The 25,457-nt window shown below is 41.3% G+C and overlaps 1 protein-coding gene across 1 annotated transcript in view; it reads left to right on the top strand.

Annotated features, from left to right (window-relative positions):
* Positions 1-25,241, top strand: part of LOC140737666 (interleukin-11 receptor subunit alpha-like) — a 119,691-nt gene extending 94,450 nt beyond the window's left edge. Inside the window, exons 6-12 of the mRNA XM_073064195.1 lie at positions 4,247-4,413; positions 8,363-8,520; positions 13,652-13,793; positions 16,115-16,225; positions 17,207-17,297; positions 22,910-22,981; positions 25,085-25,241. Of these exons, the coding sequence (XP_072920296.1) occupies positions 4,247-4,413; positions 8,363-8,520; positions 13,652-13,793; positions 16,115-16,225; positions 17,207-17,297; positions 22,910-22,979 (739 nt within the window). The 3' untranslated portion in view covers positions 22,980-22,981; positions 25,085-25,241. The remainder of the gene's footprint in view (positions 1-4,246; positions 4,414-8,362; positions 8,521-13,651; positions 13,794-16,114; positions 16,226-17,206; positions 17,298-22,909; positions 22,982-25,084) is intronic.
* Positions 25,242-25,457: the final 216 nt, after the last annotated feature.

The raw sequence follows: 25,457 nt of genomic DNA, 5'->3' as shown, positions 1-25,457 counted from the left end.
AGCTAAGCCACATGTGAAGGCCAAGAGCTGGACTTGGTTGTCAGAGGCTGTTTGAGACTGAACTGAGGCAGAGGCTATTGCCTGTCCAGGGCTTCGTGTCTTCGAATCCTGTGATGTTTACTTGGCGCTAGGCTGAGGCTGTGGCCGAGGCCTGCTCTGGCTGCTCCAGGCTTTGTATATGGACTCACTTTTATTTGAATGCTATTTGCTTACTTTTATTGTATACACAATTTGCTCTTTTCTCTTTCTGCACATTGAGTGTTTGATGGTCTTTTTTATTTGATTGGGCTGTTTTGGGTTTCTTGTTCTGTTGCTGACTGTTAGGAGACAAATCTCAAGGTTGTATAATGTATGCATACTTTGATAATAAACGTACTTTGAACTTTGAGAAGCATGCCGCTGGAGCATTAAATAGGTAGAGGGAGCTTATCCCAACTGCCTCCCCCAGTTAAAACAACCTTCAGATACCATTGTTCCTAAGCAGTTATTGCTCAAAACTAATAATACGTATGCAAAAGTCTTCTAAGAAGCAAGAAGTAATCATTGTACTTGTATGGAGTGAATTTAAACTAATGCTTCAGAAGTTAAATACCAATGAATAATCCACTAATCTCATTTACTTTTCTATCTGCAGTAATTTCAAATTTTAAAATGTTAACTAACAAACATTTTTCTGGATTCTATTTTTTTAAAATTCTGTTGGATTGTCTTAGCCTACTTGAATTTTTGGAGAGTTAAATACAATTCCAAATTTTAAATCTTTTGAGCAATTTAGTTTTGTATGCTAAGAAAAATTTTGTTTCAATAATTAATCTTCAATACTGGAGATACGGTATTGTTTATTGAAGATCTTGGATCTAGATTTCAGATGAGTTGCTAGAGTACTAACACGTTCTATGATGCTTAATCAGCACATCAAACACCAGGAAATACTGAGGATAAATACTGATACACAAAACAAACAAATTGATCTTCCCTTTTGAGCTTGTCTGAATACTGTCAAAGAGCAACAGCTGCACTCCATCCAAGGATCTCTCAAACTTGAAGAAGGGTCTTGGCTCAAAATGTCAACTACCTATTCATTCCCATAGATGCTGCCTGACCTGTTGAGTTCCTCCAGCATTTTGTGTGTGCTGCTTTGGATTTCCAACATCTGCAGACTTTCTTGTATTTATATTCTCTCAAGATAGCTAAATATAACGCAGGGTTGCTTAAAATAAAACAGTAACTTTTGGTTAACTTATAATCTCATGACATTCCTCTTTCACCACCAATGAACCACAAGGAATTAGGAACGTCCCTTTTGGTTACGTTGGGTTACTCTGCTTCTGCCCTTTAGAAGCGTTCTATTTAGAGGCTCCTTATCTTTTCAGTTGGTTGCTAACAATATAACAGAAACTTGATGAACTAACTCTCAAATCCATAGAGGGTTAAAAAAAGCAACAACAGTAGTGCAGAGCTGTCTCCATGGTCCTTACTGACTGCAATTTTATTTGGTATACTTGGGGTGGTAGGGTGGAGATACATCTCTGGCAAAGGAGGCACAAGGCGCTCCTTCCTTCCACTAGCCTGCGGGCCACCCTTGGGCAAGGTGTAGCACCTATTTTAAACCCCCCCCCAAAATCAGGGTCATGTGAAGCCATGGGAGCAGTTGGTGGATGGTCGTACAAGCAGCCGGTGAATATCACAAGTCCTGGTTATGTGACCACTGATGCCAGGCAGACAATCTCCAAAGAGTATTGATAATGACGGGCTTCACTTGAATTGTAAAGACACTGTCCAGAAGAAGGCAATGGTAAACCAATTCTGGAGAAGAAATTGCCAAGGACAATCGTGACCTTGATCGCCTACATTATTCGGCATGATGTTAAAACAATTTTATAACTTTCAACTTGCTGTGTTATTTGTTGTGGATCTAAAACAAATGTAAAATCTTTGTTTGGAAATCAACATCCAGTGAAGAATAATTTAGAAATACCTTTCAAGGTCCAAGCTCCGTTAATATCAATCTGAATTATTTTCTGTATAGGTTACAGTGGAAAGACAGTTTGATTCTTGTAAGATCTACACAGCAAGCTGCTACCAAAGTTCAAATGGTTCAGTTTAATAACAGAATGTATACTATATACAACCTGAAATTCTTACTCTACACAGATATCCACGAAACAGGAAGCTCCATAGAATGAATGATAGAGGCGTTCAAACTCCAAAGCCCCCCTTCCCCCCCCACACAGAAACAGCTGCCGCAGAAGTTTCGACACTCCCCCCACCATGCAAGCAATAGCAAAAGGACAGTGATCTGGAGTCTATTTTTAAAAAAAAAACTACAGTCCATAAACGAGCACTTCAGTACATCTGTTAGGCCCTCTTCCCCCATCAAGGGAGAGAGAAGTTGCCCCGAAACAACAAGAGCAGAGACCAGCAACTCACTGTTCTGATGCTTCAATCTTCTGCATCACTTCTCGAAGCTCCTGTCTCGAGGGCCGACGGGCTCTCACTCTCCATCAGAAAGAGACAGAGAGGGATCACTCAAGTACAGAGGCCTTCCTCCAACAGCAACACACACCACTTGCTGACTCAATGTTTCAGTCTCCCACCACTCTTCATCGGCTGGGAATGGGTGGTCTCCAGTGCCGCTCCCCGAAGGCGCACATCTTCAAGGCAATTCCTGGAGATGGCGAAGCTCCCGGCCACAGGGCCGGTCCAAAAACCACCACTTGCAAGGGACCATAGTTTGAATGGTAGATCACGGACTCTGACAGAAACCCAGCCTCCTAGAAAAAAAAGGAAGAGTAAGAGAAGAATAAGCTGTTTCGTGGATGGACTGGAAGAAATTGTCTGGGTCTGTAAAAACTGCTGGCACCGTCTATCAAATGTGTCCCTCTGTAGCACAGTTTGTCTTTGTTCACTTGTAGCCTTGCATGGTACACATATAAAGTATTTTAGATTCCCATTATGTTTGGTTCCCATATAAAATATCTTGTAGACCAGGGGTCAGCAACCTTTTTGCCTCTGTGGGCTGGATCGTGTACTAATGAACAGATGGTGGGCCAGATAAATGCCATAAAAAACTTGAAATATGGGAATTATCCATTTAAATACATCCAGTTATGTTTTGCCTCAAATTAATGAATAATACATGCTAGAAAATCATTTGTGCTTAACCAAGGATGCCAATTAGTAATCAAAGAGCTCAGTTTAGTTGCAGTTTATTTCAATCAAGGCATCGTTTTAATCTATTAAAAGGACACAAAGAATCTTTAAACGTAAAACATATGAACATGATGCACTTGAATGGTGGTAAAGTAAGTATAATAAAAAAGAAAATGTTAATGCAAACAGTCGATAAATGAATGTGAAACTTGATGCTGTTTGTTGCTTGAAAGCTTCTCAATATTGGTTGTCAGGCTTGTTGATGCCAAGAGCAAGACATTATCCAGATGGGCATCAGTCAATCTTGTTCTCAACTGGTTTTGGTGTGCTTCACTTTGAAAATAATTGCTCACACAGATAAGTGTAGCCAAACAATGATGCCAACTTTTTTGCATGGTCCACTAAGTTAGGATACTTCCCACTTGGATGAATATATTTTCTATAGAAGTCAAGCACTGCCACATCTTCAGAATGTAAATATCTGGATATTTAGCATGGATTTCTTGTTCAAACACAGTGACACTGTTTCTATTTACAAATTTGAACGATCCCATCTGAAAACCTGCGCGTGCACGGAGTGTATCTGTTGCATATTAATAAGGTAGTCTGCCTTCCCGTCATTTGTATATACCAGTGTTTGGTTTGGAACAAAACGGAACCTGGGGCCAGTGTAACAAGACACCATGCACGTTCATCAGTGTGGTCGCGTGAAACACTCAGAATAGGGAAAAATCACTCGCGGGCTGGATAAGCATAGTATCCCAATATTTGCTTGCAGGCCAGTCAAAATACCTTCGCCTACCCCATTGTAGACAATTAATTGTTTGTTGTTACTACCTTTAGGTCCAGTTCTATGCAACACTTTGCACAGGTGATACAAGTATTGAAACATGTATCATTGTTTTTTCAGATGTTTTGGAATTTTTAAAAAAATCTTTGATTTGAAAGAGATATTTACTAATCATGAATTAAATTGCCTAATATAGATACTATTTGCTGCACTTAGAAGGAAAAAATGTGATGGATTATAATTTGTAGCTTGCCATCGTCGGAGAATTTTTTGGGTTTAAAAAATACCTTTTTGTTGTTATAGGGATCCAAGCAGAAAATTTTGGAATTGCACTACACATTCACCTGATAATGTGTGTCAAATCGACAATCCTCAAATATATTCGCAACTGCCTTATGTAATGAATGTAACAGCTGTCAATCCAGTTGGCCACAGGACTACGCTCTTGGAATTTGTACCACTGGACATTGGTAAGTCATTTTGTTAGTTTGGTTGAAATATTGAACAGATACTGAAATTGTTAAAGCGGTTGAATGTCTAATGGCTTGGTTGTTCACACGAGTGCATCATCTTGCAATAGTGGAAAAATGGAAATATTGTTAGTTACATTTCAAGCTTATTGGATAAGCTGAAGAAAAAATGCTGATTAATAATAATATTGATAGCTACAAGAAATCAAATGGGAGGAGCAGGACATAGAACATTAGAGTACAGGCTGTTTGACCCATGTGCAGCCCTATTAACCTACTCCAGTATCAACTTAATCCTTCCCACATTGCTGTCTATTTCTCTGTCATCTAAAAATGTCTATCTAAGAATTTCTTAGATAACTCTCTGTGTGTTGTTACGTAAACCCCGTAACCAGGTAACTTACCAGCAAAGATAGATGGATCAGCTGAGTAGGATGCTACTATTTTCAAACGTTTTATTCAACAAGGGCACAAACGTATGGTTAATACAAAACATTCAGATCGTCAAAACTCAATCTAAAACACCGGTGTAACCATAATCAATCAGAAATAAGCTCTACAGTTGTCTAGGGGGTAATACTGAGTCCAACGGAAGTCTAAAGAGTCACTCAGAAGTTTGCAGGCTTTTTCCTTTATAATTTAGAAAAGATGCACACTTGCCCGTCGTCTTGGCAGAGCAAATCCTTGGAATCAGGGGAGCAGACTTCCCCGTTGTTATTTAAAAGCAGTCTTTCGTTGGTTTTAGCCACAGATTCAAATTCGGAATCTAGCGCACGTGGCTTCCTTCAAAATGGCGTCCCGCTCCCACGGGAATCGATCTCATGTCTCCTGGGTGCGTCTGCTGGATGCATCTGCTGGGTGCATCTGAGGTGCATCTGAGGGTCCTCCCCTCAGACCCGCCTTTATACTTCTTCACGGGATCGCAGGTGTCAATCAAGTTGCAGGTAATGCGATCTCTCTCTCAACCAGCCCACTTTGCCCGAGGGCTTTTCAGGTGGTCTCCATGAGACAATAGTCAAAGTCACCTTTATTCTGCTTCTTGGGAGAACGTGGTCTTCCGCACGTCTCTCTCTCTTGGGTCAGTTGACCCCCCTTAACTAGAGTTCTTGCGATTTTCACAAAGGAGGGGGCCAACGGCATAACAGTGTATACCTCTGCTACTACCTTGGCAATGCTTCTTAAGTACCTACCACTCTGTGTAGAAAAATTACCTTTGACATCTCCCCTACACTTTTTAAATTATGCGCCCTCATATTAGTCATTTCTGCCCAGGGGAAAAGTCTCATTGTCTTGTACCGTGTCTATTAATTCACCTCTCATTCTCCGTCGCTCCAAAGAGAAAATTATGAACTGTGGAGCAAGAGCAAAACTGTTTCAGTTCTAGCACAAGCCATCAGTGAGATTCGCCTGTATTGCCCTGGGTGGCTGGCGGCTCACAGACTTTGATTATCTGGGCATACTGGCCCAGCACCAGAGATATCCATGACACCTTATAGCAGTGAAAATAAAACTATAAGCATTCCCTGCCAGTGCCATAGCTGATAGAGGCTGTTTTGAAGTGTTAACGTTTCACTAGGCGTGATATCCACTCATTTTCAGTACTGCAAACTGGTTTGGAGAAGACAAAACTGCAGATTTTCGAAATACGGTATAAAAGTAAAAAAGTAAACATTGGCAGCACTTGTGAAGAGAGAGAGAGTAATGTTTCAGGTTATAAACAAGAGAAGATCTGCAGATGCTGGAAATCCAGAGCAACACACACAGGCTGCTGGAGGAACTCAGCAGGCCAGGCAGAATCTATGGAAAAGAGTAAACAGTCGCAGCTTCAGGCCTGGACCCTTCTTCAGGACTGAGAAGGAAGGGGGAAAATGCCAGAGTGAAAAGGGTGGGGTGAGCGGATGGAGGTTAGCTGAAGCTGATGTGTGAAACCGGCTGGGTAGGAAAGGTAAAGGTCTGGAGATGAAGGAATCTGATAGGAGAGGAGAGGAGACCATGGGAGAAAGAGAAGGAGGAGGGGACCCAAGGGAAATGATAGGTGTGAGAAGAGTTGGAGGCTACCCAGATGAATATAAGGTGTTGCTCCTCCACCTTAATTGTGTCCTCATGATGGCACAAGAGTTTCAGGTTGATGGTTTGCATTCAAACTGGGGAATACTTAAAATAAAAATAAGTGCAAAGAAAGAGAAATGGGATTATGGTGGAGCTGGAAAGAGTGATTAAATAGCAAAAGATAGTACAAAGGAAGCAGTTCCAGAGATGGAAGAGAATAGAAAGCTCTGAGCAACATGAGAGAAACTTCTGGAAGGTGCCAGAGTAGACTAGAATTGGTTTTGGTTTATTATTGTCACAAGTTCCAAGATAGTGCAAAGCTTGTCTTGCTTACTGATTATATAGATCTTATCATGACACCGTGTATTGAAGTAGAACAAAGTAAAACAATAGTAAAGCAGAATAAAGTGTTAAAGCTGCAGAGCAGGTGTCAGGAATTGTGGGGCACCTATGAATATTGGATTGTGTTTGCAGAATGATTAGCGCTTCTGATTGCACCAGGCACAGAAGCAGAATTACACCATTCAGCCCATTGAGTCTGCTCCGCCATTCTAATGTGGCAGATTTGTTAACTCTCTCAAGCCCATTCCTCTGCCTTCTCCACATAACCTTTGACGCCTGTACTGATCAAGAACCTATCAAATCCGAGTGACTTTAAATATACTCAATGACTTGGCCTCCATAGTCTCGTGTGGCAATGAATTCCACAGACTCACCACCCTCCGGCTAAAGAAATTCCTCCTCATCTCTGTTCTAAAGAGGCGTCCTTCTATTCTGAGGCTGTGCCCTCTGTTCATGGACTCCTCCACTATAGGAAACATTTTGTCCATGTCCACTCTATCGAGGCCTTTCAATATTCAGTAGGTTTCAATGAGATCCTCCCTTCATTCTTCTAAACTCTAGAAAGTGGAGGCCCAGAGTCATCAAATACTCTTCATACATTAACCCCTGCATTTCCAGGATCATTCTTGTGAACCTCCTCTGGACCCAGCATTTCTTTCCTTAGAGAGGCAGCCCAGAACTGCTCACTAGCTCACTACAAATTAAGTGAATGCTCCCTCTGTGACCAAGTGGATTTCCTCTGGATGCTTCAATTTCCAGCCCTCATATCAAAGATGTAGAGGTTGGTAGGTAGTTTGTCACTATTAATGTTGCACTCTTAGTGTAGGTGGGTGGTAGCACTGATGGGAATGTAGAGAATAGTTCCCAGGCAATATTAGTGAGGATCTGGGATTGCATTGTAAATGTGCGTAGATGGATTCAGTGGGTCAAATATCCTCCTACGTTGTATAGAATTATTACTTACATTTCTGATCACTGGTTCATAGAACAGTTCAACACATTGTGGGCCAAATGGCCTGTTGTGTCGAATCAGCTAAAAAGCAAATCAAGAACACCCAAACACCAATCCCTCCTACCTACACCATGTCCATATCCCTCCATCCTCATTCTGTCCATGTCCCTATCCAAATGTTTCTTAAAAGACTCTAGTGTATTTGCTTCTACCAGCATACCAGGCAGAGCATTCCAGGCATCCATGAGTCTGAGTTAAAAGACGTGCCCCTCACGTCCCCCTTTAACCTACCCTCTCACGCCATCAATGCATGCCCTCTGGTATTAGGATGCCACACAGCCAGTATTGCTAAGCCAGCTAAAAATAGACTTATCCCATCTCCTGTCTCATGGTTTATGATCATGTAATAGTTAATGCCCTTCAGGGTACTTTGTGCATGGGTCATGAGTTTCTGTCTCCAACATCGTTCTAGATGGTGAGCTTCTGAGTTGTAAATCCTCCAGTCCTTCTACTGACTGCGACGAAAGAGCCCTGTGTTATCAGCAGATATCTCTATAACAGTGTTTTTCCAGTTCAGGCGATGACGATTCTCTGCCTTTGTTTCAGTTCAGCCTGATCCACCTTCAAATTTAAAAGCTGACCCTGTTTTTGGATCTCCCAGAAGAATAAAAGTTCGGTGGAGTTATCCTTCAACGTGGAGTCCACGTTTTAACTTAAAGTTTATCCTGGAGTACAAACTTCAGCAAAACAATTTCTGGTTTCGGGTAAGTTCATCAGTGGTTTCAGATTACTTCTTGTGGTTTGTGTGGATGTTTCTGATGAATTTGGAGGTCTGTTGAGAGTACTTACACCAACACGGATTTCTGAAGATGCAGTTTTTGTTTCTGTTCTTGCAATAGCCTTGATCGAATGCTGCTCGCGTGCTTTTAGTATGGCAAAGGCTGTTTTTTAGGTGGCAGTACGGGGATGGGTCTCAAGGAAGTGTGAGGTGCTCCTTCCTTCTGCGAGCCTGCAGGTCATCCTCGGGCAGGGTGTAGCATTTGCTTAGCCTCCTGATCAGGGTCATGGAAGCCGTGGGAGCAGGTGGTGGATGGTCGTGTGAGCAGCAGGTGCATATCACAGGTCTTGGTTGTGCGACCACTGACACCAGGCAGACAATCTGAAGAGTATCGATAATGAATTGGGTCACCTGTCTTGTAAGGACACTGCCCAGAAGAAGGCAATGGTAAACCATTTTGTGGAAAAGATTGCCAAGAACAATCACGGTCATGAATAGACCATGATCCCTCATGTCATACGACACAGCACATAATGATGAGGATGATAAAGGCTACTTGGTCAGTTTGCCATGGTCAGGTATCTGAGCCGTTAGAACTCATGGTCCCAAAACACATCCTACACAGTCAAGAAGGCTCATCAATGTCTACTTTTTGAGAAGAAGGCTGGGCTCTGCACACCCATACTCCTGTCATTCTACAGATGCACCGTAGAGAGTATCCTAACAAGCTGCATCACTACTTGGTAAGGAAACTGAACTACAGAGGGCTCTACAATGGGTAGTCAAACTGCCCAGTGCATCACTGGCACCAGCCTACCTGCCATCAAGTACATGTATACATAAAGGTGCTGGAAAATGGCCAATAACATTATGAAAGATCCCTTCTTCCCCTGTTAATGGACCGTTGTTCCCACTCCCATCAGGGAAGAGGTTATGAAGAATCCACATCTGGAGCACCCGACTCAAAAACAGTTACTTTCTCCAGGCAGTAAGGCTGATCAACATCTCCACCCACTAACTCCACCATAACTTTATTATTTCCCATCAGTCATCTTATGTACTGCCTAACATCACTTTATGGACATAACAATCAATTTAGGCTGCTTCCGAAAAAGTATTCGACTCCCACATCTACAGAGACATTTTACCTCCTCGTTTTCTACATTTAAAATGTATTGAAGGCAGTAATTTTTGAGCTGATCTACAAAACATTGTACATCGTGCCGAATCAAAAGAAAAATTCCAAAACCTGTCAACAATTTACTAAAAATTAAAAACCAAAATTGTATGGCTGAAGAAGTATTCGTCCCTTTGTAATTACTACGCTAACTTTCTTTGTATGCAATATACATTTCCCAATATGTTGATGTAGAAAATTGAAGGATCACCATTTTTCAGTGAACTCAAAAAAATAAATGCCCCTCTCTGTGTAAGGTCCAACATTTTGGACCAAATCAAAAATGAAGACGAGGCCATTCAAGACAAGTCAGGGAAATGATAATGGAGAGGCATAAATCTGGGGAAGGGTACAAGGCCATCTCAAAGGCACTGAACATATCTTGGAGCTCAGTGCAGTCCATTGTTAAAAAGGGGAAAAGATATGAAACCACAGCCACACTGCCTACGTCAGGCCATTCTTATAAACCTCGTTGCAAGAAAAGAATGACACTTTTAAGAGAGGCTACTGTAACGCCAACATTTATTTTCCATTGTGTGTGATTTTTAAAAATTATTATTGTATTCTTTATCTCATTTGGGTTTTTTTGTGCTGCATTGGATCCAAACTATCAATTATTTTGTTCTCCTTTACACTTGTTTACTGGAAATGATATTAAATAATCTTGAATCTTGATGAAAAATACATGAGTATTTATAATTGATATTGATGCTAGACTAATCTTGGGCAAGTATATATTTTGCTTCTAGATGCCAAATTAAATTGGAATATATCAAATACACGTTTTCAAAGTTTTTGTTAATAATATTTGAGGAGGTTGGGAAGAAGAGATTCAGCAGAACAAATGGTGCTTTAAGACATTATGATTTTATGTAATGCATAACATTCATTGTTGAATAACTTTTTTACAGTTGAATGAAAAATCAGATAGTAAACATAATTTAAATGACACCAGCTGTACAATTGGTTACGAGTTTATTCATCTATATTTGTGTCTGTTTTTGTGCTTTTAAATTCAAACCGATGCATTAAGTTGAAACATGAATGGAATAGACAACAAAGTTAAGCTTGTGGAAAATAGTTTAGTGGTGCTAATGGGTTTTGTATGCATCAGGCCTTCTCACGATGAGTTTAGGTCACCCTGCTTTCTCCAGTCCTCTGGACTCCAACATAATTAAACCTAATAATCCTAACTTAAAATGCACAATCTCTGTGTGTAAATTCATGTCTGTGTCAGGTTTTTATTCAAAGAAAGAAAACGTGACGTTGATGGGCTTCGGTGCATATTACCTGGAGGACAACTGTTTCTGCATGGTGCAACAGGAGCTCCTCTTTGTTCTATCTCTACCACTTTATCAGGTCTTGTCTCTCATAAAACTGGTCAATAAATAAGTAAACAACATCATCAAAAAAAAACCTCAGAGCCTAGATTGTTTGAGCATGTGGAAATCTTGATTTTGGAAGGCTGAAACTTTTACTACGAGTCTTCATTTACCAGATAAAATTGTTGAGAAGTAAAATGGTGAACATGCGACACTGAGCAAAATGCTGGAGGAACTCGGCAAGGATCATTCCCTGCATTCCCTTGTCCACTCATCTCTCCCCACTGATCTCCCTCCTGGTAACGTATCCTTGCAAGTGGAACAAGGGCCACACCTCCCTCTACACCTCCTCCTTCAGTACCATTCAGGACTGCAAACAGTCTATCCAGGTGAGGTGACACTTCACTTGTGGGACTGTTGGGGGTCATCTAGTGTACCTGATGTTCCTGGTGTGACCTCCTATATATCGGTGAGATTGGGATTTTTGTTCACCACAAAAAGTGGGATCACCAGGTGGTCATCCTCCTCCCCCTCTCCTGGTTTTGCCTATCACCTGCCACCGTGTACTACTTCCTGCCCTCCACCCCACCTTCCTACTCTGACCTCTTCCTTTTCAGTCCCGAAGAAGGGTCTCGGCCCAAAACATCAACTGTTTACCCTTTTCCATAGATGCTGCCTGACTGGCTGAGTTCCTCCAGCATTGTTTGTGTGTGTTGCTTTAGATTTCCATCATTTGCAGATTTTCTCAAGTTGTAATTATTCTCAGGATTAAACAGCCTCATGAAACAAAAGTTTAATTTCTGTATTTTTATCTATCCAACTCCAAAATGTCCTCACTTAGCTTCCAAGAACATCACAAATCCTGGGTGTGGAACCACTGACACCAGGCAGACAATCTCTGAAGAATATTGATAATGGCTAGGGTCACTCGTCTTGTAAAGTCACTGGCCCAAGAATGCAATGGCAAGCCAGTTCTGTAGAAAAATTTGCCAAGAACAATCATGTTCAATAGACCATGATCGCCCACGTCAAATGACATGGCACATAATGATGCTGATGATTCATTTCTTTATCCTTGGGGTTAGACAGGAACAAACGACCCAAAACCCATGTTTCTTGCTCCAGCGTTCATAGAGGCTCCAAATGTTGAATGCTTTGTAAACTTTCCCAGAAGGTACTTATTATTGGACAGAACAATTTGATAATTTGCTGATCCTAAATGTATTATTGGAAGGATTCCAATTCAAAGCAGTGGAGCAGAAAATATACACTTTCACAAAGACATCGAGAACTGAACTATGAATGTCCTGCTGCAGAATTTACCACCCAGTCTGGGATACATGCTCATGAATTACCTTCTGAATTAATCCTTTTTTGGGTGCCAAGTGTAGGAAAAAGGTCTTCAAATTTGCCACAAAATATATTTCGGAAGTCTGTCGCAAGCTTGCATTTAAGTAAGTTTATCGGCATGATTGACGATTTGCCAACTATTCCCTCCCTGGATCTACCTAAATAATTATACCACAATAACAGTTTTACCAAGAGCTGCTACACTATCCACAGAATCTCATGTTTTTTACTGCTTCAAACCATTGTTTTTATTTTCCCTAAATATGTATTTCCACCTGCTGATATATTCAGAGAAGTTTGGGTAGGTACATGGGTTGGAGGGGTTTAAATTAGGCTTATCTGACTCCACTGGGCAAATTTTGCAAGCTCACTGTCAGATTTCTCCAAAACATGTACTTTGCACTAAGGTCTGATGAAGTGAGAAAATACCAGGAGTGTCAGATCAATTCAAGGATTTTCTCAACTCCTTTCCAAACAGAAGCATTAGCTGGTGACTGAGAGAGTCATAGGGCAGTACAGTATGGAGTTAGTCCCTTTGGTCCTCCTTGTCTATCCCGAGCAAGATGGCCATTAAGTTTGTCCCATAGGACTTTGACTGTGGAATGATTGTTGGTGGCAGATGGGGTGGTTTGAGATCTCAAGCTGCTGATCTCCTGGGATTTTCTTAAAGAATAACCTCTAGAGCAGAGGTTCCCGACTTGGGGCCCATGGACCCCTTGCTTAATGGTATTGATCCTGACATAAAAAGTGCTGGGAATCCCTGCTCTAGTGTTTACAGAGAATGCCATGATTAAATTAAAACATCTGGTGAGTGGCAGTTCTGGGGGTGAAAACGCATTATCAATGAGAGAGGTCAGTAGAGAATGGCCAGACAGGTTCAAGCTGACAAGAAGAAGACAGTAACTCAAGTAAACGTGTGTTACAAGAGTAGTGTGTAGACGAGCATCTCTGAATGCACACCAGATTGAACCTGGAAGTGGATGGGTGACAGCAGCAGAAGACCACATCGAGTTCCACTCCTGTGCCCAATAAAGCAGCCACTAAGTGTACTTCAGCACTACGTTTAGTCAAATTCAGTGTTAATAGCTATTTTACATTTTCAAGCCTACTCTTTGTACACAAACAATTTGACTAGATTTCTATACTTTCCACAGCCGAATACAAATGTAGTTTTTATTGCAACATCTGTTTTGTTATTCCTGTGAATCAATTTGAGTAGCCATGTATGCATAAAAGTAAACTATCAACACATGTTCTTTAATTTTCAGCTCGAGACGTTCAAGGAAGAAGTGACTATTACTGATGCCATTGGTGCGCAACTGTATTTGATTCGTGTTAAAGCAAAAGATTCCTTTGATTATGGGAAGTGGAGTGAATGGAGTTCAGAAGTACCGGTCACTACATGGAGTGGTAAGCAATATCATGCAGAATGCAGAACAGCGTGAAATTTTCATTTCAGAATTTGCTGAGTAAACTTGGTTTGGTTGAACATGATGCAGTTATTTCAGAATCGGGTCTATTATCCCAGCAGATATCGTGAAATTTGTTAACTTTGTGGCAGCAGTTCAATTCAATACATGATAATAGAGGGAGAAGAAGAAAATGAATTGTAGTAAGTGTGTAATATATAAATTTTAAAAATGATTAAATAAGTGGTGCAAAAAAAAAGCTAGTGAGCTAGTGTTCAAGGGTTCGACGTCCATTCAGAAATCAGATGACAGAGGGGAAGAAGCTGTTCCTGATTTTCTGTGTGCCTTAAGATTTCTGTACCCCCTTCCTGATGGTAGCAATGAGAAGAGGGCATGTCCTGGCTGGTGCAGGTCCTTACTGACAGCTGCCACCTTTCTGAGGCAGCACTCCTGGAAGATGACCTGGGATAGATTTGGGATAAATTCTACAGTGCTCATAGCAGCAGACGTTACTAGGCTAGTACAATGTAGGAGTCGTACATCACCACACATTGTAAAGTTCTTAGATGGTTGACAGATGCCCATAAAGATGATCAAAGGCCCAAGTAAATCATTGGCCAAAGTGATGTGATAATAAAGGAAGATTAAATAAATCTCATTAAGGGAAGACGAGACTCTTAATGCATCTGACCTTCAGGTGCGGGGAAGAAGAGCTTGAAATCTAATTTGATAGATTTAGTTGTTTTGCAACTCAGCTGCTCTCCCAAGAATGGAAATGAATTCTAACCTTTTGGCAGGTGAAGTATTAGACGCCATCAGAAATTGCAAGCACTTATTTATAAGGGCAGAGGTCGGGTGCCTTGGTTCATTAATTCTGCTCTGCTGTTTAATAACTTTGCAGCTGGTTGTGCTGATTTTGATGTCTTGATTTTCAAGATTCCTTAAGTTTGTTATTCCCAGGATTGGTGGTGGGGTTAAGCTTTCACTGTGTATTGAATGCTCTCAAAGATGTATGTCTCAAATAGCTTCTGTCAACCAAGTCTAAATTCTGACCTTCATGTGTGGCTTAGCTACTAAGCCCAGTGGAAGTTTCTACTGACAGGAGAAGGAGAAAAGGTGGGTTACTAGCGCCTTAAAACCAGTCGCTTTGGGCAGATGGGTCCGTCAGCTGTAGTTGGCAAAGAAGGAAAACTGCTCTCAAGCCTCCACTGCCTCATGGCTATACCCATGGGGAAGGCTTCAGGAGTAAACCCTGAGGAAAAATACAGAGCTGGAGAGTCCTACATTGAATTCAGTCCGTATTGGCAACTCCTACGACACCACTGGTGCCAAACCGTATTGATCTCTGTCGTTGTTTTGGATTCATCAGCTGTGTGGAAAGAGGGAACCTGAGCAAATGAGAAAATGTGCAGATGCTGGAAATCAGAGCAACACACACAAAATGCTGGAGGAACTCAGCAGACCAGGCAGCATCTATGGAAAAGACCCTTCAGTGGGACATGGGCCATAACTTGCTCTCCATATTATTCTGCCCTGGCTCGTGTACTGATTTGCTACTCCTGTAGACAGCTGGCTTGCCACATCTGTGGTCAACACGACCATTAGAGGGCCTCAGATTTCATCAACTGTCCAGAGGCTGTGCAGTCTAGTTAAAGCTGGTAGCAAATTTCACCATCTATGTCTATCATTACTACAGGAGGAAATTGGTCCGTGTCTTCCAATGTCTTACCCTGAATTTTTATTGGCAGACAGTGTTGTGAATTGAGATGGTTTGATAAGAGGATCATTGTCATGTGAGTTCTAGGTTCGTTTCCTGCCTGCTTCAGTGAGTAAAATGTAGGCCATCTGTCTGGTAAAGATTAGCTTTATTTGTCACATGTACATTGAAACATGCAGTGAAATAAGCCGTTTACGTCAATGACCAACACAGTCCGAGGATGAGCTGACGGCAACCCGCACGTGTCCCCATGCTTCTGCCACCAACATAGCATGCCCACAACTAATAACCTTAATGCGTATTTCTTTGGAATGTGAGAGGAAACAGGAGCACCCAGAGGAAACCCCCGCAGTCACAGAGAGAACATACAAACTCCTTACAGACAACGGTGGCAATGAATCTGGGTCGCTGGCACAGTAATAGTGTATGCTAACCACTATGTTCTGTGCCCTGCCATGTAGAGGGATTACCTCTCCATAAGGGGAATATACAAAGGTGCTGTATCAAAACAGTTAGCATGAGATCAGCCCTATGAGATTAAAGCTTCTGTGCGATTTACTTTCACTCTAGTAATTTGTAAATAAATTGACATTTTTGCATTACAGAAACAACTTCAGAGTCTATCCAAACTACTGTTGCCACATTAACAGTGGACTATGTGGATATTCATGGTCAACAAACAGAGTCTCCCTCTGCTCCAACTTCAATATTTCCAAGTAAGTTCAATGTTACTTTTTGGTACTCAAGTCAACAATCAGTATGCAGTCATGGTGTCTTGAAATTTACTAAGCTGTAGGAACAGGTCCAAGTTACTGGAGGTGAATAATGGTGGTGTGAGTATACCCCTAAACATTTGAGGGCCTGGAGGGAATTCTGACATGAACTTGCTTTATCAACCAGATTAGGAAGAATGAATTCTTAAGTGCCCTGGAGTTTAGAAGAACGAGAAGGGATTTCATTGAAATCTATCGAATATTGAAAGGCCTTGATAGAGTAGATGTGGAGAGGAGGTTTCCTGTAGTTGGAGAGTCTAGGACCAGAGGGCACAATCTCAGAATACAAGGATGTGCCTTTTAGAACAGAGATGAAGAGAAATTTCTTTAGGCAGGGGGTGGCGAATCTGTGAAATTCATTGCTACAGACAGCTGTGGAGGCTGAGTCATTGAATATACTTAAAGTGGAGGTTGATAGGTTCTTGATTAATAAGGTCATCAAAGATTATGGGGGAGAAGGCAGGAGAATGAAGTTGAAAGGAGTAACAAATCAACTGTGATGGACTAGCAGAGCAACTCAATGGGCTGAATAACCTAATTCAGCTCCCATGTCTTGTATTCTTATTTACAAATGGTTTGACAAATCCCCCAAAATCAGTATATATTTATAGAAAATGATGAGTGTGTTTATAAGAATTTAAAATATACCTAATGCACTGATAAGTTAATTATAGGGATTTAGTTGAAACAATTAAGACCATTTTCAGCACGTTATCCAATAAATTTCACTAGTGAACGCAACAGTATCACAATTTGCATTACTTTGGTGGTGCTAGTACAGAAGCATATTTGCAAGATAGATAATTTGATCCTAATGGATGAGATGTGTGGTGTCTGTCTTCAATAAATTCCAGACAAATGTTTTGTTTCTTGCCATTCCACAACACTAACATCTGACATGTGTTTCAAATGCTTTAACCACAGGCTCTGAAGTGCTGGATACGAATATTATCATATTGATCTCAATCGCCATCGTGATTGGCCTATTCACAATGACGGCTGCATTCGTGCTCTGGTATGTTTTAAAAGAAAGATTGCTTTTGATCTCATGTTTGTGTAGATTGTTATGACTTGCTGTCCGTTATGCCAGGTATGTTTAGGGCTGCAATGAAGGTCCTCCATCTCTGGCAGTGTTCAGGCTTCCTTCATCGTGTCAGTAGCTTCCTCTCGGTTTTCACCACTGTCAGTCTTGTTAGGTCCCGGGTGGAGACTCAGGAATACCGTCACACTCAGATGTAGAAGGATTTTTCATTGCTGTTTCCGCAACAATTAAAAAAAAAAAAAAAAATTGGTCAGTGTTGTTAGCCCTGAGCTGAACTCCCGAACCTGGAGAACTGGTGGACCTACCTTTTGACATGTTTGGCATGGATGACCCTACCAAGAGCCAAACCTAAAGCCTTGACTACAGTCAACATAGCTCTCTGGGTCATTGAGGCACACAAGCCTCCAGACCCTGTGACAAGGTTGTGGTCCTCTTGGAGGAGATTGTTCTGAGTCAGCTTTATATTCTTGCCCTCATAATCTACCTTGTTATTATATTCCACCATATTGTTTGCCTGCACTGCATTTTCTCTGTAACTATTACACTTTAATCAGCATTGTTATTGTTTTACCTTGTTCTACTTCAATGCACTGTGTAGTAATTTGATCTGTATGAACAGTGTGCAAGACAAGTTTTTCACTGTATCTTTGTACATGTGACAATAATACTTCTATTCTAATTAAGGAGGAAATATCTTGACAGCATTAAGTACAAGGCATGGTGATGAGAGGTTGTTATCTAGAGACATGAGTTCAAATCTTGGCGTTGCTGCTATGGAATTTAAGTTGCGTTAATAATCTGGAATTTGCAGGAGTAGTGATAGACACAAGAGCTACCAGAATGTTGTGAAAACACCTCTTGATCACTAATGTCCTTCAGAGGAAGAAATCTCCATCTCACCTACAATACCTATGAAAGAAAACAGAAATATTGGAACAGCTTGGCCAATCAAGCAGTATCTGTGGAAAGAGAAACCAGTCGAAGTTCAAAGTACATTTATGTCACTATATACAACCCTGAGATTCATTTTTCTTGTGGGCATACTCAATAAGTTTATTGAATAATAACTATAACAAAATCAATGGAGGACTGCCCAACTTGGGCATTCAACCAAAATGCAGAAGACAAGAAACTGTGCAAATACAAAAAAAAAGTTATAATAATAATAAGCAATAAATATCGAGGACTTGAGATGAAGAGTCCTTGAAAGTGAGTCCACTGGTTGTGGGAACATTTTAATGATGGGACAAGTGAAGTTCAAGAGCCGGAAATTTGAAGGGTAGGTTTGTTTGCATTCGATGAAGGTTCCCTGACCCAGCATGTTAACTGATTTCACTTCCCTCTGATGCTGTTTGTCCAGCTGTTCTCCCAGCCTTTGGTTTGTTTCAGATTCTAGCATTTGCAGTTTTGTTTTCCACCAGAAGCTCCTTGCAAACTGGAATGGCCTTGCAGGTCACTCAGATGTGTACTTAGTACTACATTTGAAGAAAAATAACTTTTAAAACCAGACCAGCCACCTAATGTTGCCTTGGGCATCAAATTCAGACATTGTAAAGGGACTCCCAGTTTAATTATCTTAGTCAGCTCATAGTTATAAGAACTGTACAGGTAGTCCCCGAGTTACGAATGTCCGACTTACAGACAACTCGTACTTATGAACCAAGGAAGGAGAATGCCGTCTGCCATTTTAAGTCGGATCGCAACGCCGTCTGCCATTTTAAGTCGTTGCCATTGACACTGTGTTGAGTGTTTAACTTTGTATTTGGCTTAAATTTTTCTTAGCAAGATGCAAGATTCACCCTGACTCTCTCTTCCCCCCCCCCCCCCCCCCGTTCCGGTCGGCTGGTGGCGCAGTGAGATCAGCGCCGGGCTGGAGAACGGAGTTTCCCTGAGTTCGATTTAGTGATAGACTGCTCCCGTGCCGGGTCGATGTTGATCCAGTGACTCCCATACCATCCGTGCCGGGTTAATGTCAAGCGCGCAACTCAACCTCGTAAAAAAAATACTGCCACCTCCAGTTTAAATTCCCATGTGGAATATTGTGGAGGATCAAATGCCCAAACCCAGCACAACCCCTACTTGTCCCACTTAACCTGCCTCAGTGCGGTGGAGTTTAGAACCCAGGGAATTCAGTGTGGTAGTCCTTAGGACCCAGTGGACCTCGGGAGCCGGCGCAGCTTGGGACCCGCTACCTGCAATGTTTCTGTTCCATTGACGGGAAGCGATTGAAAATAAAGTGGAAGTAATAAAGCGTTTGGAAAGAGGTGAAACGCCATCGGTCATTGGAAAAGCGTTAGGCTACAGTCGGTCAACGATTGGAACAATTTAAAAGGATAAAGTGAGAAAAATAGAACATGTGAAAGGCCCTGCCCCGATGAAAGTTACAATTATTACTAAGCAATGCAGTGGTTTAATTATTGGAATACATACATTTCTTAAGTTTTTTTTATATGCATAGAAAGGTAAAATATATACTATATACTAAGACAAACATTTGACTAACTGACACTTAATAATACCGGATGTACTTTTTCTGACTTATGTACAAATCTGACTTAAAGACGGGCTCAGGAACAGAACTGGTACGTAACCCGGGGACTGCCTGTAGTGTCTAAGCTAAACAAGGGAAGACTTGGGCTGCAGAAATGCAGTTTTTGAGAAGAATGAGGAAAATGTCACGGAAGGACAGAGTAACAAATGGGGAAATTTTGCCAAAAGCCAGAAAATGAAGAAAGTAGATATCATCAATCAGGCAGTTATACTGAGGAAAGAGAAACTCGAGCATCCTGCATTTTGGGAAAAATTGATGGAAGAAAACGTCGCAGTCGACAGCACATGACAGTCATGAGTTACATCTCGGGATGGATGGGTAAAAGTTTTGAAGAGCTTAGTAGAACTTCTGAGATTAAAGACAGATGGAAGACCATGGTCACTCATGGCACATGATGTTGATGGGTGTCTAAGCTGGGAGGGCTGCCTTATAGATAGTTAAGCAGCAGCCTAACATGGACAATATGCCTGACTCTATCACAATCCCAGGCAACATCCTTATCCCATTAGTAGGATAGACACCTCCAGAGGTGATTGCACAGTGGTAGACCCATGAGAAACAGAGAAATCCTTGGAATCATTAATATTGAGTCTAGCTGATAAGACAAAGGAGCAGAATGTGACCATTGTTGGGTTTGCTCCACCATTTGATCATGACCTATTTATTTTCCCTCTCAGCCCCATTCACCTGCTTTCTCCCTGTAACCTTTCACACCCTTTCTAATCAAGAACATATCAGCCTCCATTTTAAATATACCCAATAACTTGGATTTCACAGCTGTCTGTGGCAATGAATTCCACAGATTCACAACCATTTGCCTAAATAAATTCCTCTTCATCTCTATTGTGAGGCTGTGTGTGCCCTGTGATCCTAGAATCCCCCACTATAGGAAACATCCTTTCCACGTCCACTCTTTCTAGGGCGTTCAATATTCAGTGGGTTTCAATGATATTCACCCTCATTCTTCTAATCTCCAGTGAGTACAGGCCCAGAACCATCAAACACTCCTCAAACATTAACCTTTTCATTCCAGTGATCATTCTTGTAAACTTCCTCTGGTCCCTCTCCAATGCCAGCGTACTAATTCTTAGATAAGGGGCCTAGTACTCCAAATGCAGCCTGGCCAATGCCTTAAAAAGCCTCAGCATTACATCCCAGCTAATTTGGCTGCCTCTTTATTATTCCACTGCTGATGTACAGTGGCTGAAGTCTGTACCAATTATCAAATGTTGGCAACTCCATCATCTCCCAGACCTTGTGGGCTGGATTACTGAGAATGGCAAGGAGGAAATTTGAACACTGCCACCTAGAGGTTACTCTCCAGGTCACACGCTCTCCTGATTTGGAGATGTATATTGCTGGCCTCTTATACAGTGTCTAAGCTTATACAGCATGCTATTGGAGCAGTGCTGCCAGGATAATCAAGGACACGACCCACCCAGCCAACACACTTTTTGTCCCTCTTCCTTCCGGGAGAAGGTTCAGGAGCATGAAGATTCGTACGGCCAGATTTGGGAACAGCTTCTTTCCAACTGTGATAAGACTGCTGAACAGATCCTGACCCGGATCTGGGCCGTACCTTCCAAATATCCGGACCTGACTTGCACTATCTCACTTTCCCTTTTCTATTTTCTAATTATGATTTATCATTTAAATTTTTATTATATTTAATTCAATTTGTACTTCAGGGAGCGCGAAGCGCAGAATCAAATATCGCTGTGATGATTGTACGCTCTAGTATCAATTGTTTGGTGACAATAAAGTAAAGTAAAAGTAAACTCCCTTCCCAATAGTACTCCACCAGAAGGAATGCAGCAGTTTCAGAAGATAACTCACCACCATCTTATCAAAAGCAGTCCAGTTTGGGCAATAAGTGCTGATCTTACCATGTCCTGAGAAATGAATGAATTGTTAGATACCCTGCACACGTTGCCCATGAAACCAGCCAAAGCTTCAAAGTAAATTTATTTTGAAAGTATGTGCATGATACCATATGCCACCGTGAAATACATTTTCTTGCAGGCAGTAATGGGGGGGAGGGGGAAGAAATAAAAACATGAATTGTAGAGTGTCCTGGAAAGTGAGGATTGCCTAAACGCTTTAAGTACTACGTGAACAGAACTTTCCTTAGATATTGTGCTGAATAAAAATAAAAATGCAATTCTGATATTCACTGTGATTTGAGAATAACTAGTACATTATTCAGTCATTGTTCAATTGCCTGTTCAGTTTTCTCAAATATATTTGCATAATAAAGTTTCTTTAGTATATTAGTTTATAAGTCTTCTCTGTCTTTTTATTGGTTTATAAATAGATAAAGTAGATGGAGTATCTTTTTCCCAGGGTAGAGATCTCTAACACCAGAGGACATGCTTTGAAAGTGAGCGAGGTTAGGTTTAAATGGGGATGAGAGGGTTAAGTTTTTTTTTCACTCAGTGGTGGATGTCTGGAATGCACTACCTGGTGTAGTGATAGAGGCAAATACATTAGAGGCTTTTAAGAAACATTTGGATAGGCACATGAATATAAGGGAGATGGAGGGATGTGAGCATTGTGTAGGTAGGAGGGATTAGTTTTTGGGGGAAGGTTCGATTTATTTTTCAGCTGGTTCCACACAACATTGTGGGCCAAATAGCCTGTTCTGTGTTGTTATTTTTATTTAAATACAGCATAGAATAAGCCCTTCTGGCCCTTTGAGCTGTGCTGCCCAGCATATTTCCCTCCTCTCTCCCCCCCCCCCCCCCCCACCATTTAACCCTAGCCTAATCATGGGACAATTTACAATGACCAGTTAACCTACCAACTCGTACGTCTTTGAGCTGTGAGCGGAAACCGGAGCATCTGGAGGACCCCCATGTGATCACGGAGAGAAGTTACAAACTCCTCAGAGGTAGTGGTGGGAATTGAACATGGGTCGCTGGTACTGTAAAGCCTTGTGCTGCTAACTGCTATGCGGCCCCATCTTCCAATCACTACCTGAAAGTGAATCAGATTATTGTAACTTTGAGAATAATTGACCATATTCTGTTTCCAGGGTCAGAAAGAAAAAGCAAGAACCACATAAGGCTGAAATTCTAATGAAGAAGGCATTAACTTATTGTTAATGGTATGTATACAACTTTATTTCTTACCAATTAGAAGAAAATAGGGGCCATTTACATCAGTAAATGTTCAGGTATTGCACGATTTTCTGCATTTGAATTTGAAGATATTACTGAAGTGGAGTACAGGTAACCCCAGAGTTACAGAAAACATGCCGTATTGCATTTTTTTTGGTAATGACAAACTGTGTCATATGGGCGTGTGGCAAGTTGGAAGAAATGTCTTTGTTTACATACGATAATCTGCCCATTCCACCTACAGTACTGTGCGAAAGCACGTATATGTTTAAGACTTCTGCACAGTGCTATAATAGACAATAGACAGTAGGTGCGGGAGTAGGCCATTCGGCCCTTCTAGCCAGCACCGCCATTCACTGTGATCATGGCTGATCATACACAATCAGTACCCTGTTCCTGCGCTCTCCTCATATCCCTTGACCCCACTATCTATAAGAGCTCTATTTAACTCTCTCTTGAATGCATTCAGAGACTTGGCCTCCACTGCCTTCTGGGGCAGAGCATTCCACATATCCACCACTCTCTGGGTGAAAAAGTTTTTCCGCATCTCTGTTCTAAATGGCCTACCCCTTATTCTTAAACTGTGGCCTCTAGTTCTGGACTCACCCATCAGCGGGAACATGCTTCCTGCCTCCAGCGTGTCCAATCCCTTAATAATCTTATATGTTTCAATCAGATCCCCTCTCATCCTTCTAAATTCCAGTGTATACAAGCCCAGTCGCTCCAATCTTTCAACATATGACAGTCCCGCCATTCCGGGAATTAACCTTGTGAACCTACGCTGCACTCCCTCAATAGCAAGAATGTCCTCCTTCAAATTTGGAGACCAAAACTGCACACAATACTCCAGGTGGGGTCTCACCAGGGCCCTGTACAGCTGCAGAAGGACCTCTTTACTCCTATACTCAATTCCTCTTGTTATAAAAGCCAGCATGCCATTAGCTTTCTTCACTGCCTGCTGTACCTGCATGCTTGCTTTCATTGACTGATGTACAAGAACTCCTAGATCTCGTTGTACTTCCCCTTTTCCTAACTTGACTCCATTTAGATAGTAATCTGCCTTCGTGTTCTTGCCACCAAAGTGGATAACCTCACATTTATCCACATTAAACTGCATCTGCCATGCATTTGTCCACTCACCCAACCTGTCCAAGTCACCCTGCATTCTCATAACATCCTCCTGACATTTCACACTGCCACCCAGCTTTGTGTCATCAGCAAATTTGCTAATGTTACTTTTAATCCCTTCATCTAAATCATTAATGTATATTGTAAACAACTGCGGTCCCAGCACCGAACCTTGCGGTACCCCACTGGTCACAGCCTGCCATTCCGAAAGGGACCCGTTAATCACTAATACTTTGTTTCCTGTCAGCCAGCCAATTTTCAATCCATGTCAGTACTCTGCCCCCAATACCATGCGCCATAATTTTGCCCACTAATCCCCTACGTGGGACTTTATCAAAAGCTTTCTGGAAGTCCAGGTACACTACATCCACTGGCTCTATATTTGTACAGGTGTACCTAGTAAAGTGGCCACTAAGTTTTTTTTTGTTCAGGTGATGTTCTTTTATAGTTAAAATATGTATAATTTATACTATTGTGCAAAATTCTTCAACACATGTAGGTAGCTAGAGAGCCCAAGACTTTTCCACAGTACACTGCTTGTCCAGTAATCCTCCTCTGACCAGCTTCAAATATATTAAAACAATTCCTTAAATAAGACTTATATTATACCCAACATTCCAGTTATGATTTCATCAATGTATGCATAATGAAGCATAGCCTCCCTCCATTTTTAAATTTGACTTTCCATGGCAATAAGCAATAATATCCCAATGGCTTTTCTAATTAAGTTTTCTTTATTGACCCAGTTTGGATTTTTTTTTTCCCTCGAAAGAGATTGTGCAAACGTGTGCGGTGGGAGATGGGCACAGTATGTAATATGTTTTGGGACAGGGCTATACTTCCCTATATATTATATTGAAAGAGAAGAAAATATAACAGGCTGAAAATGATACTTAAATATCTATCTACAGTGTATTATATCTATCTCAGTATTTATCACTGTATCTGCTTTCCATTCATAGCTTGGCTCCATCTTCATCTGAGATGTACAGCAATTAATCTGACAGGGATTCCTGACACAATATTCTATGAAGAATTTTCAGCTAATAAAAAGCACAAATAATAACAACCAGGACATTGGCTTCTAAACGGAATAAAATGCCCAGATGTTTCAAACTAGTTGCGTTGAACTGGTTGATCTTCCCGTCAACGTGTGCCAATGCAAAGTCCTCACTGTTTAAGTGGGATGGAAGCTGATTTGTTTTAATTGTGGTTGATGAATTTCCTTGATATTGTCCGTCAATATTCAGTTTGTGTTTTCCAACGTTTGCAAGCCATAGTAGGCTAGTGTCACAACTCGCTTGATGCAGTTTGGTTTCTGCCATTAAGTTTGGT

This window comes from Hemitrygon akajei, chromosome 13 (assembly GCF_048418815.1).
Source record: "Hemitrygon akajei chromosome 13, sHemAka1.3, whole genome shotgun sequence".
In the NCBI taxonomy this organism is placed as follows: Eukaryota; Metazoa; Chordata; class Chondrichthyes; order Myliobatiformes; family Dasyatidae; genus Hemitrygon; species Hemitrygon akajei.
Note: the sequence above shows the minus strand (reverse complement) of the source record. Positions and strands in the feature narration are given on the sequence as shown.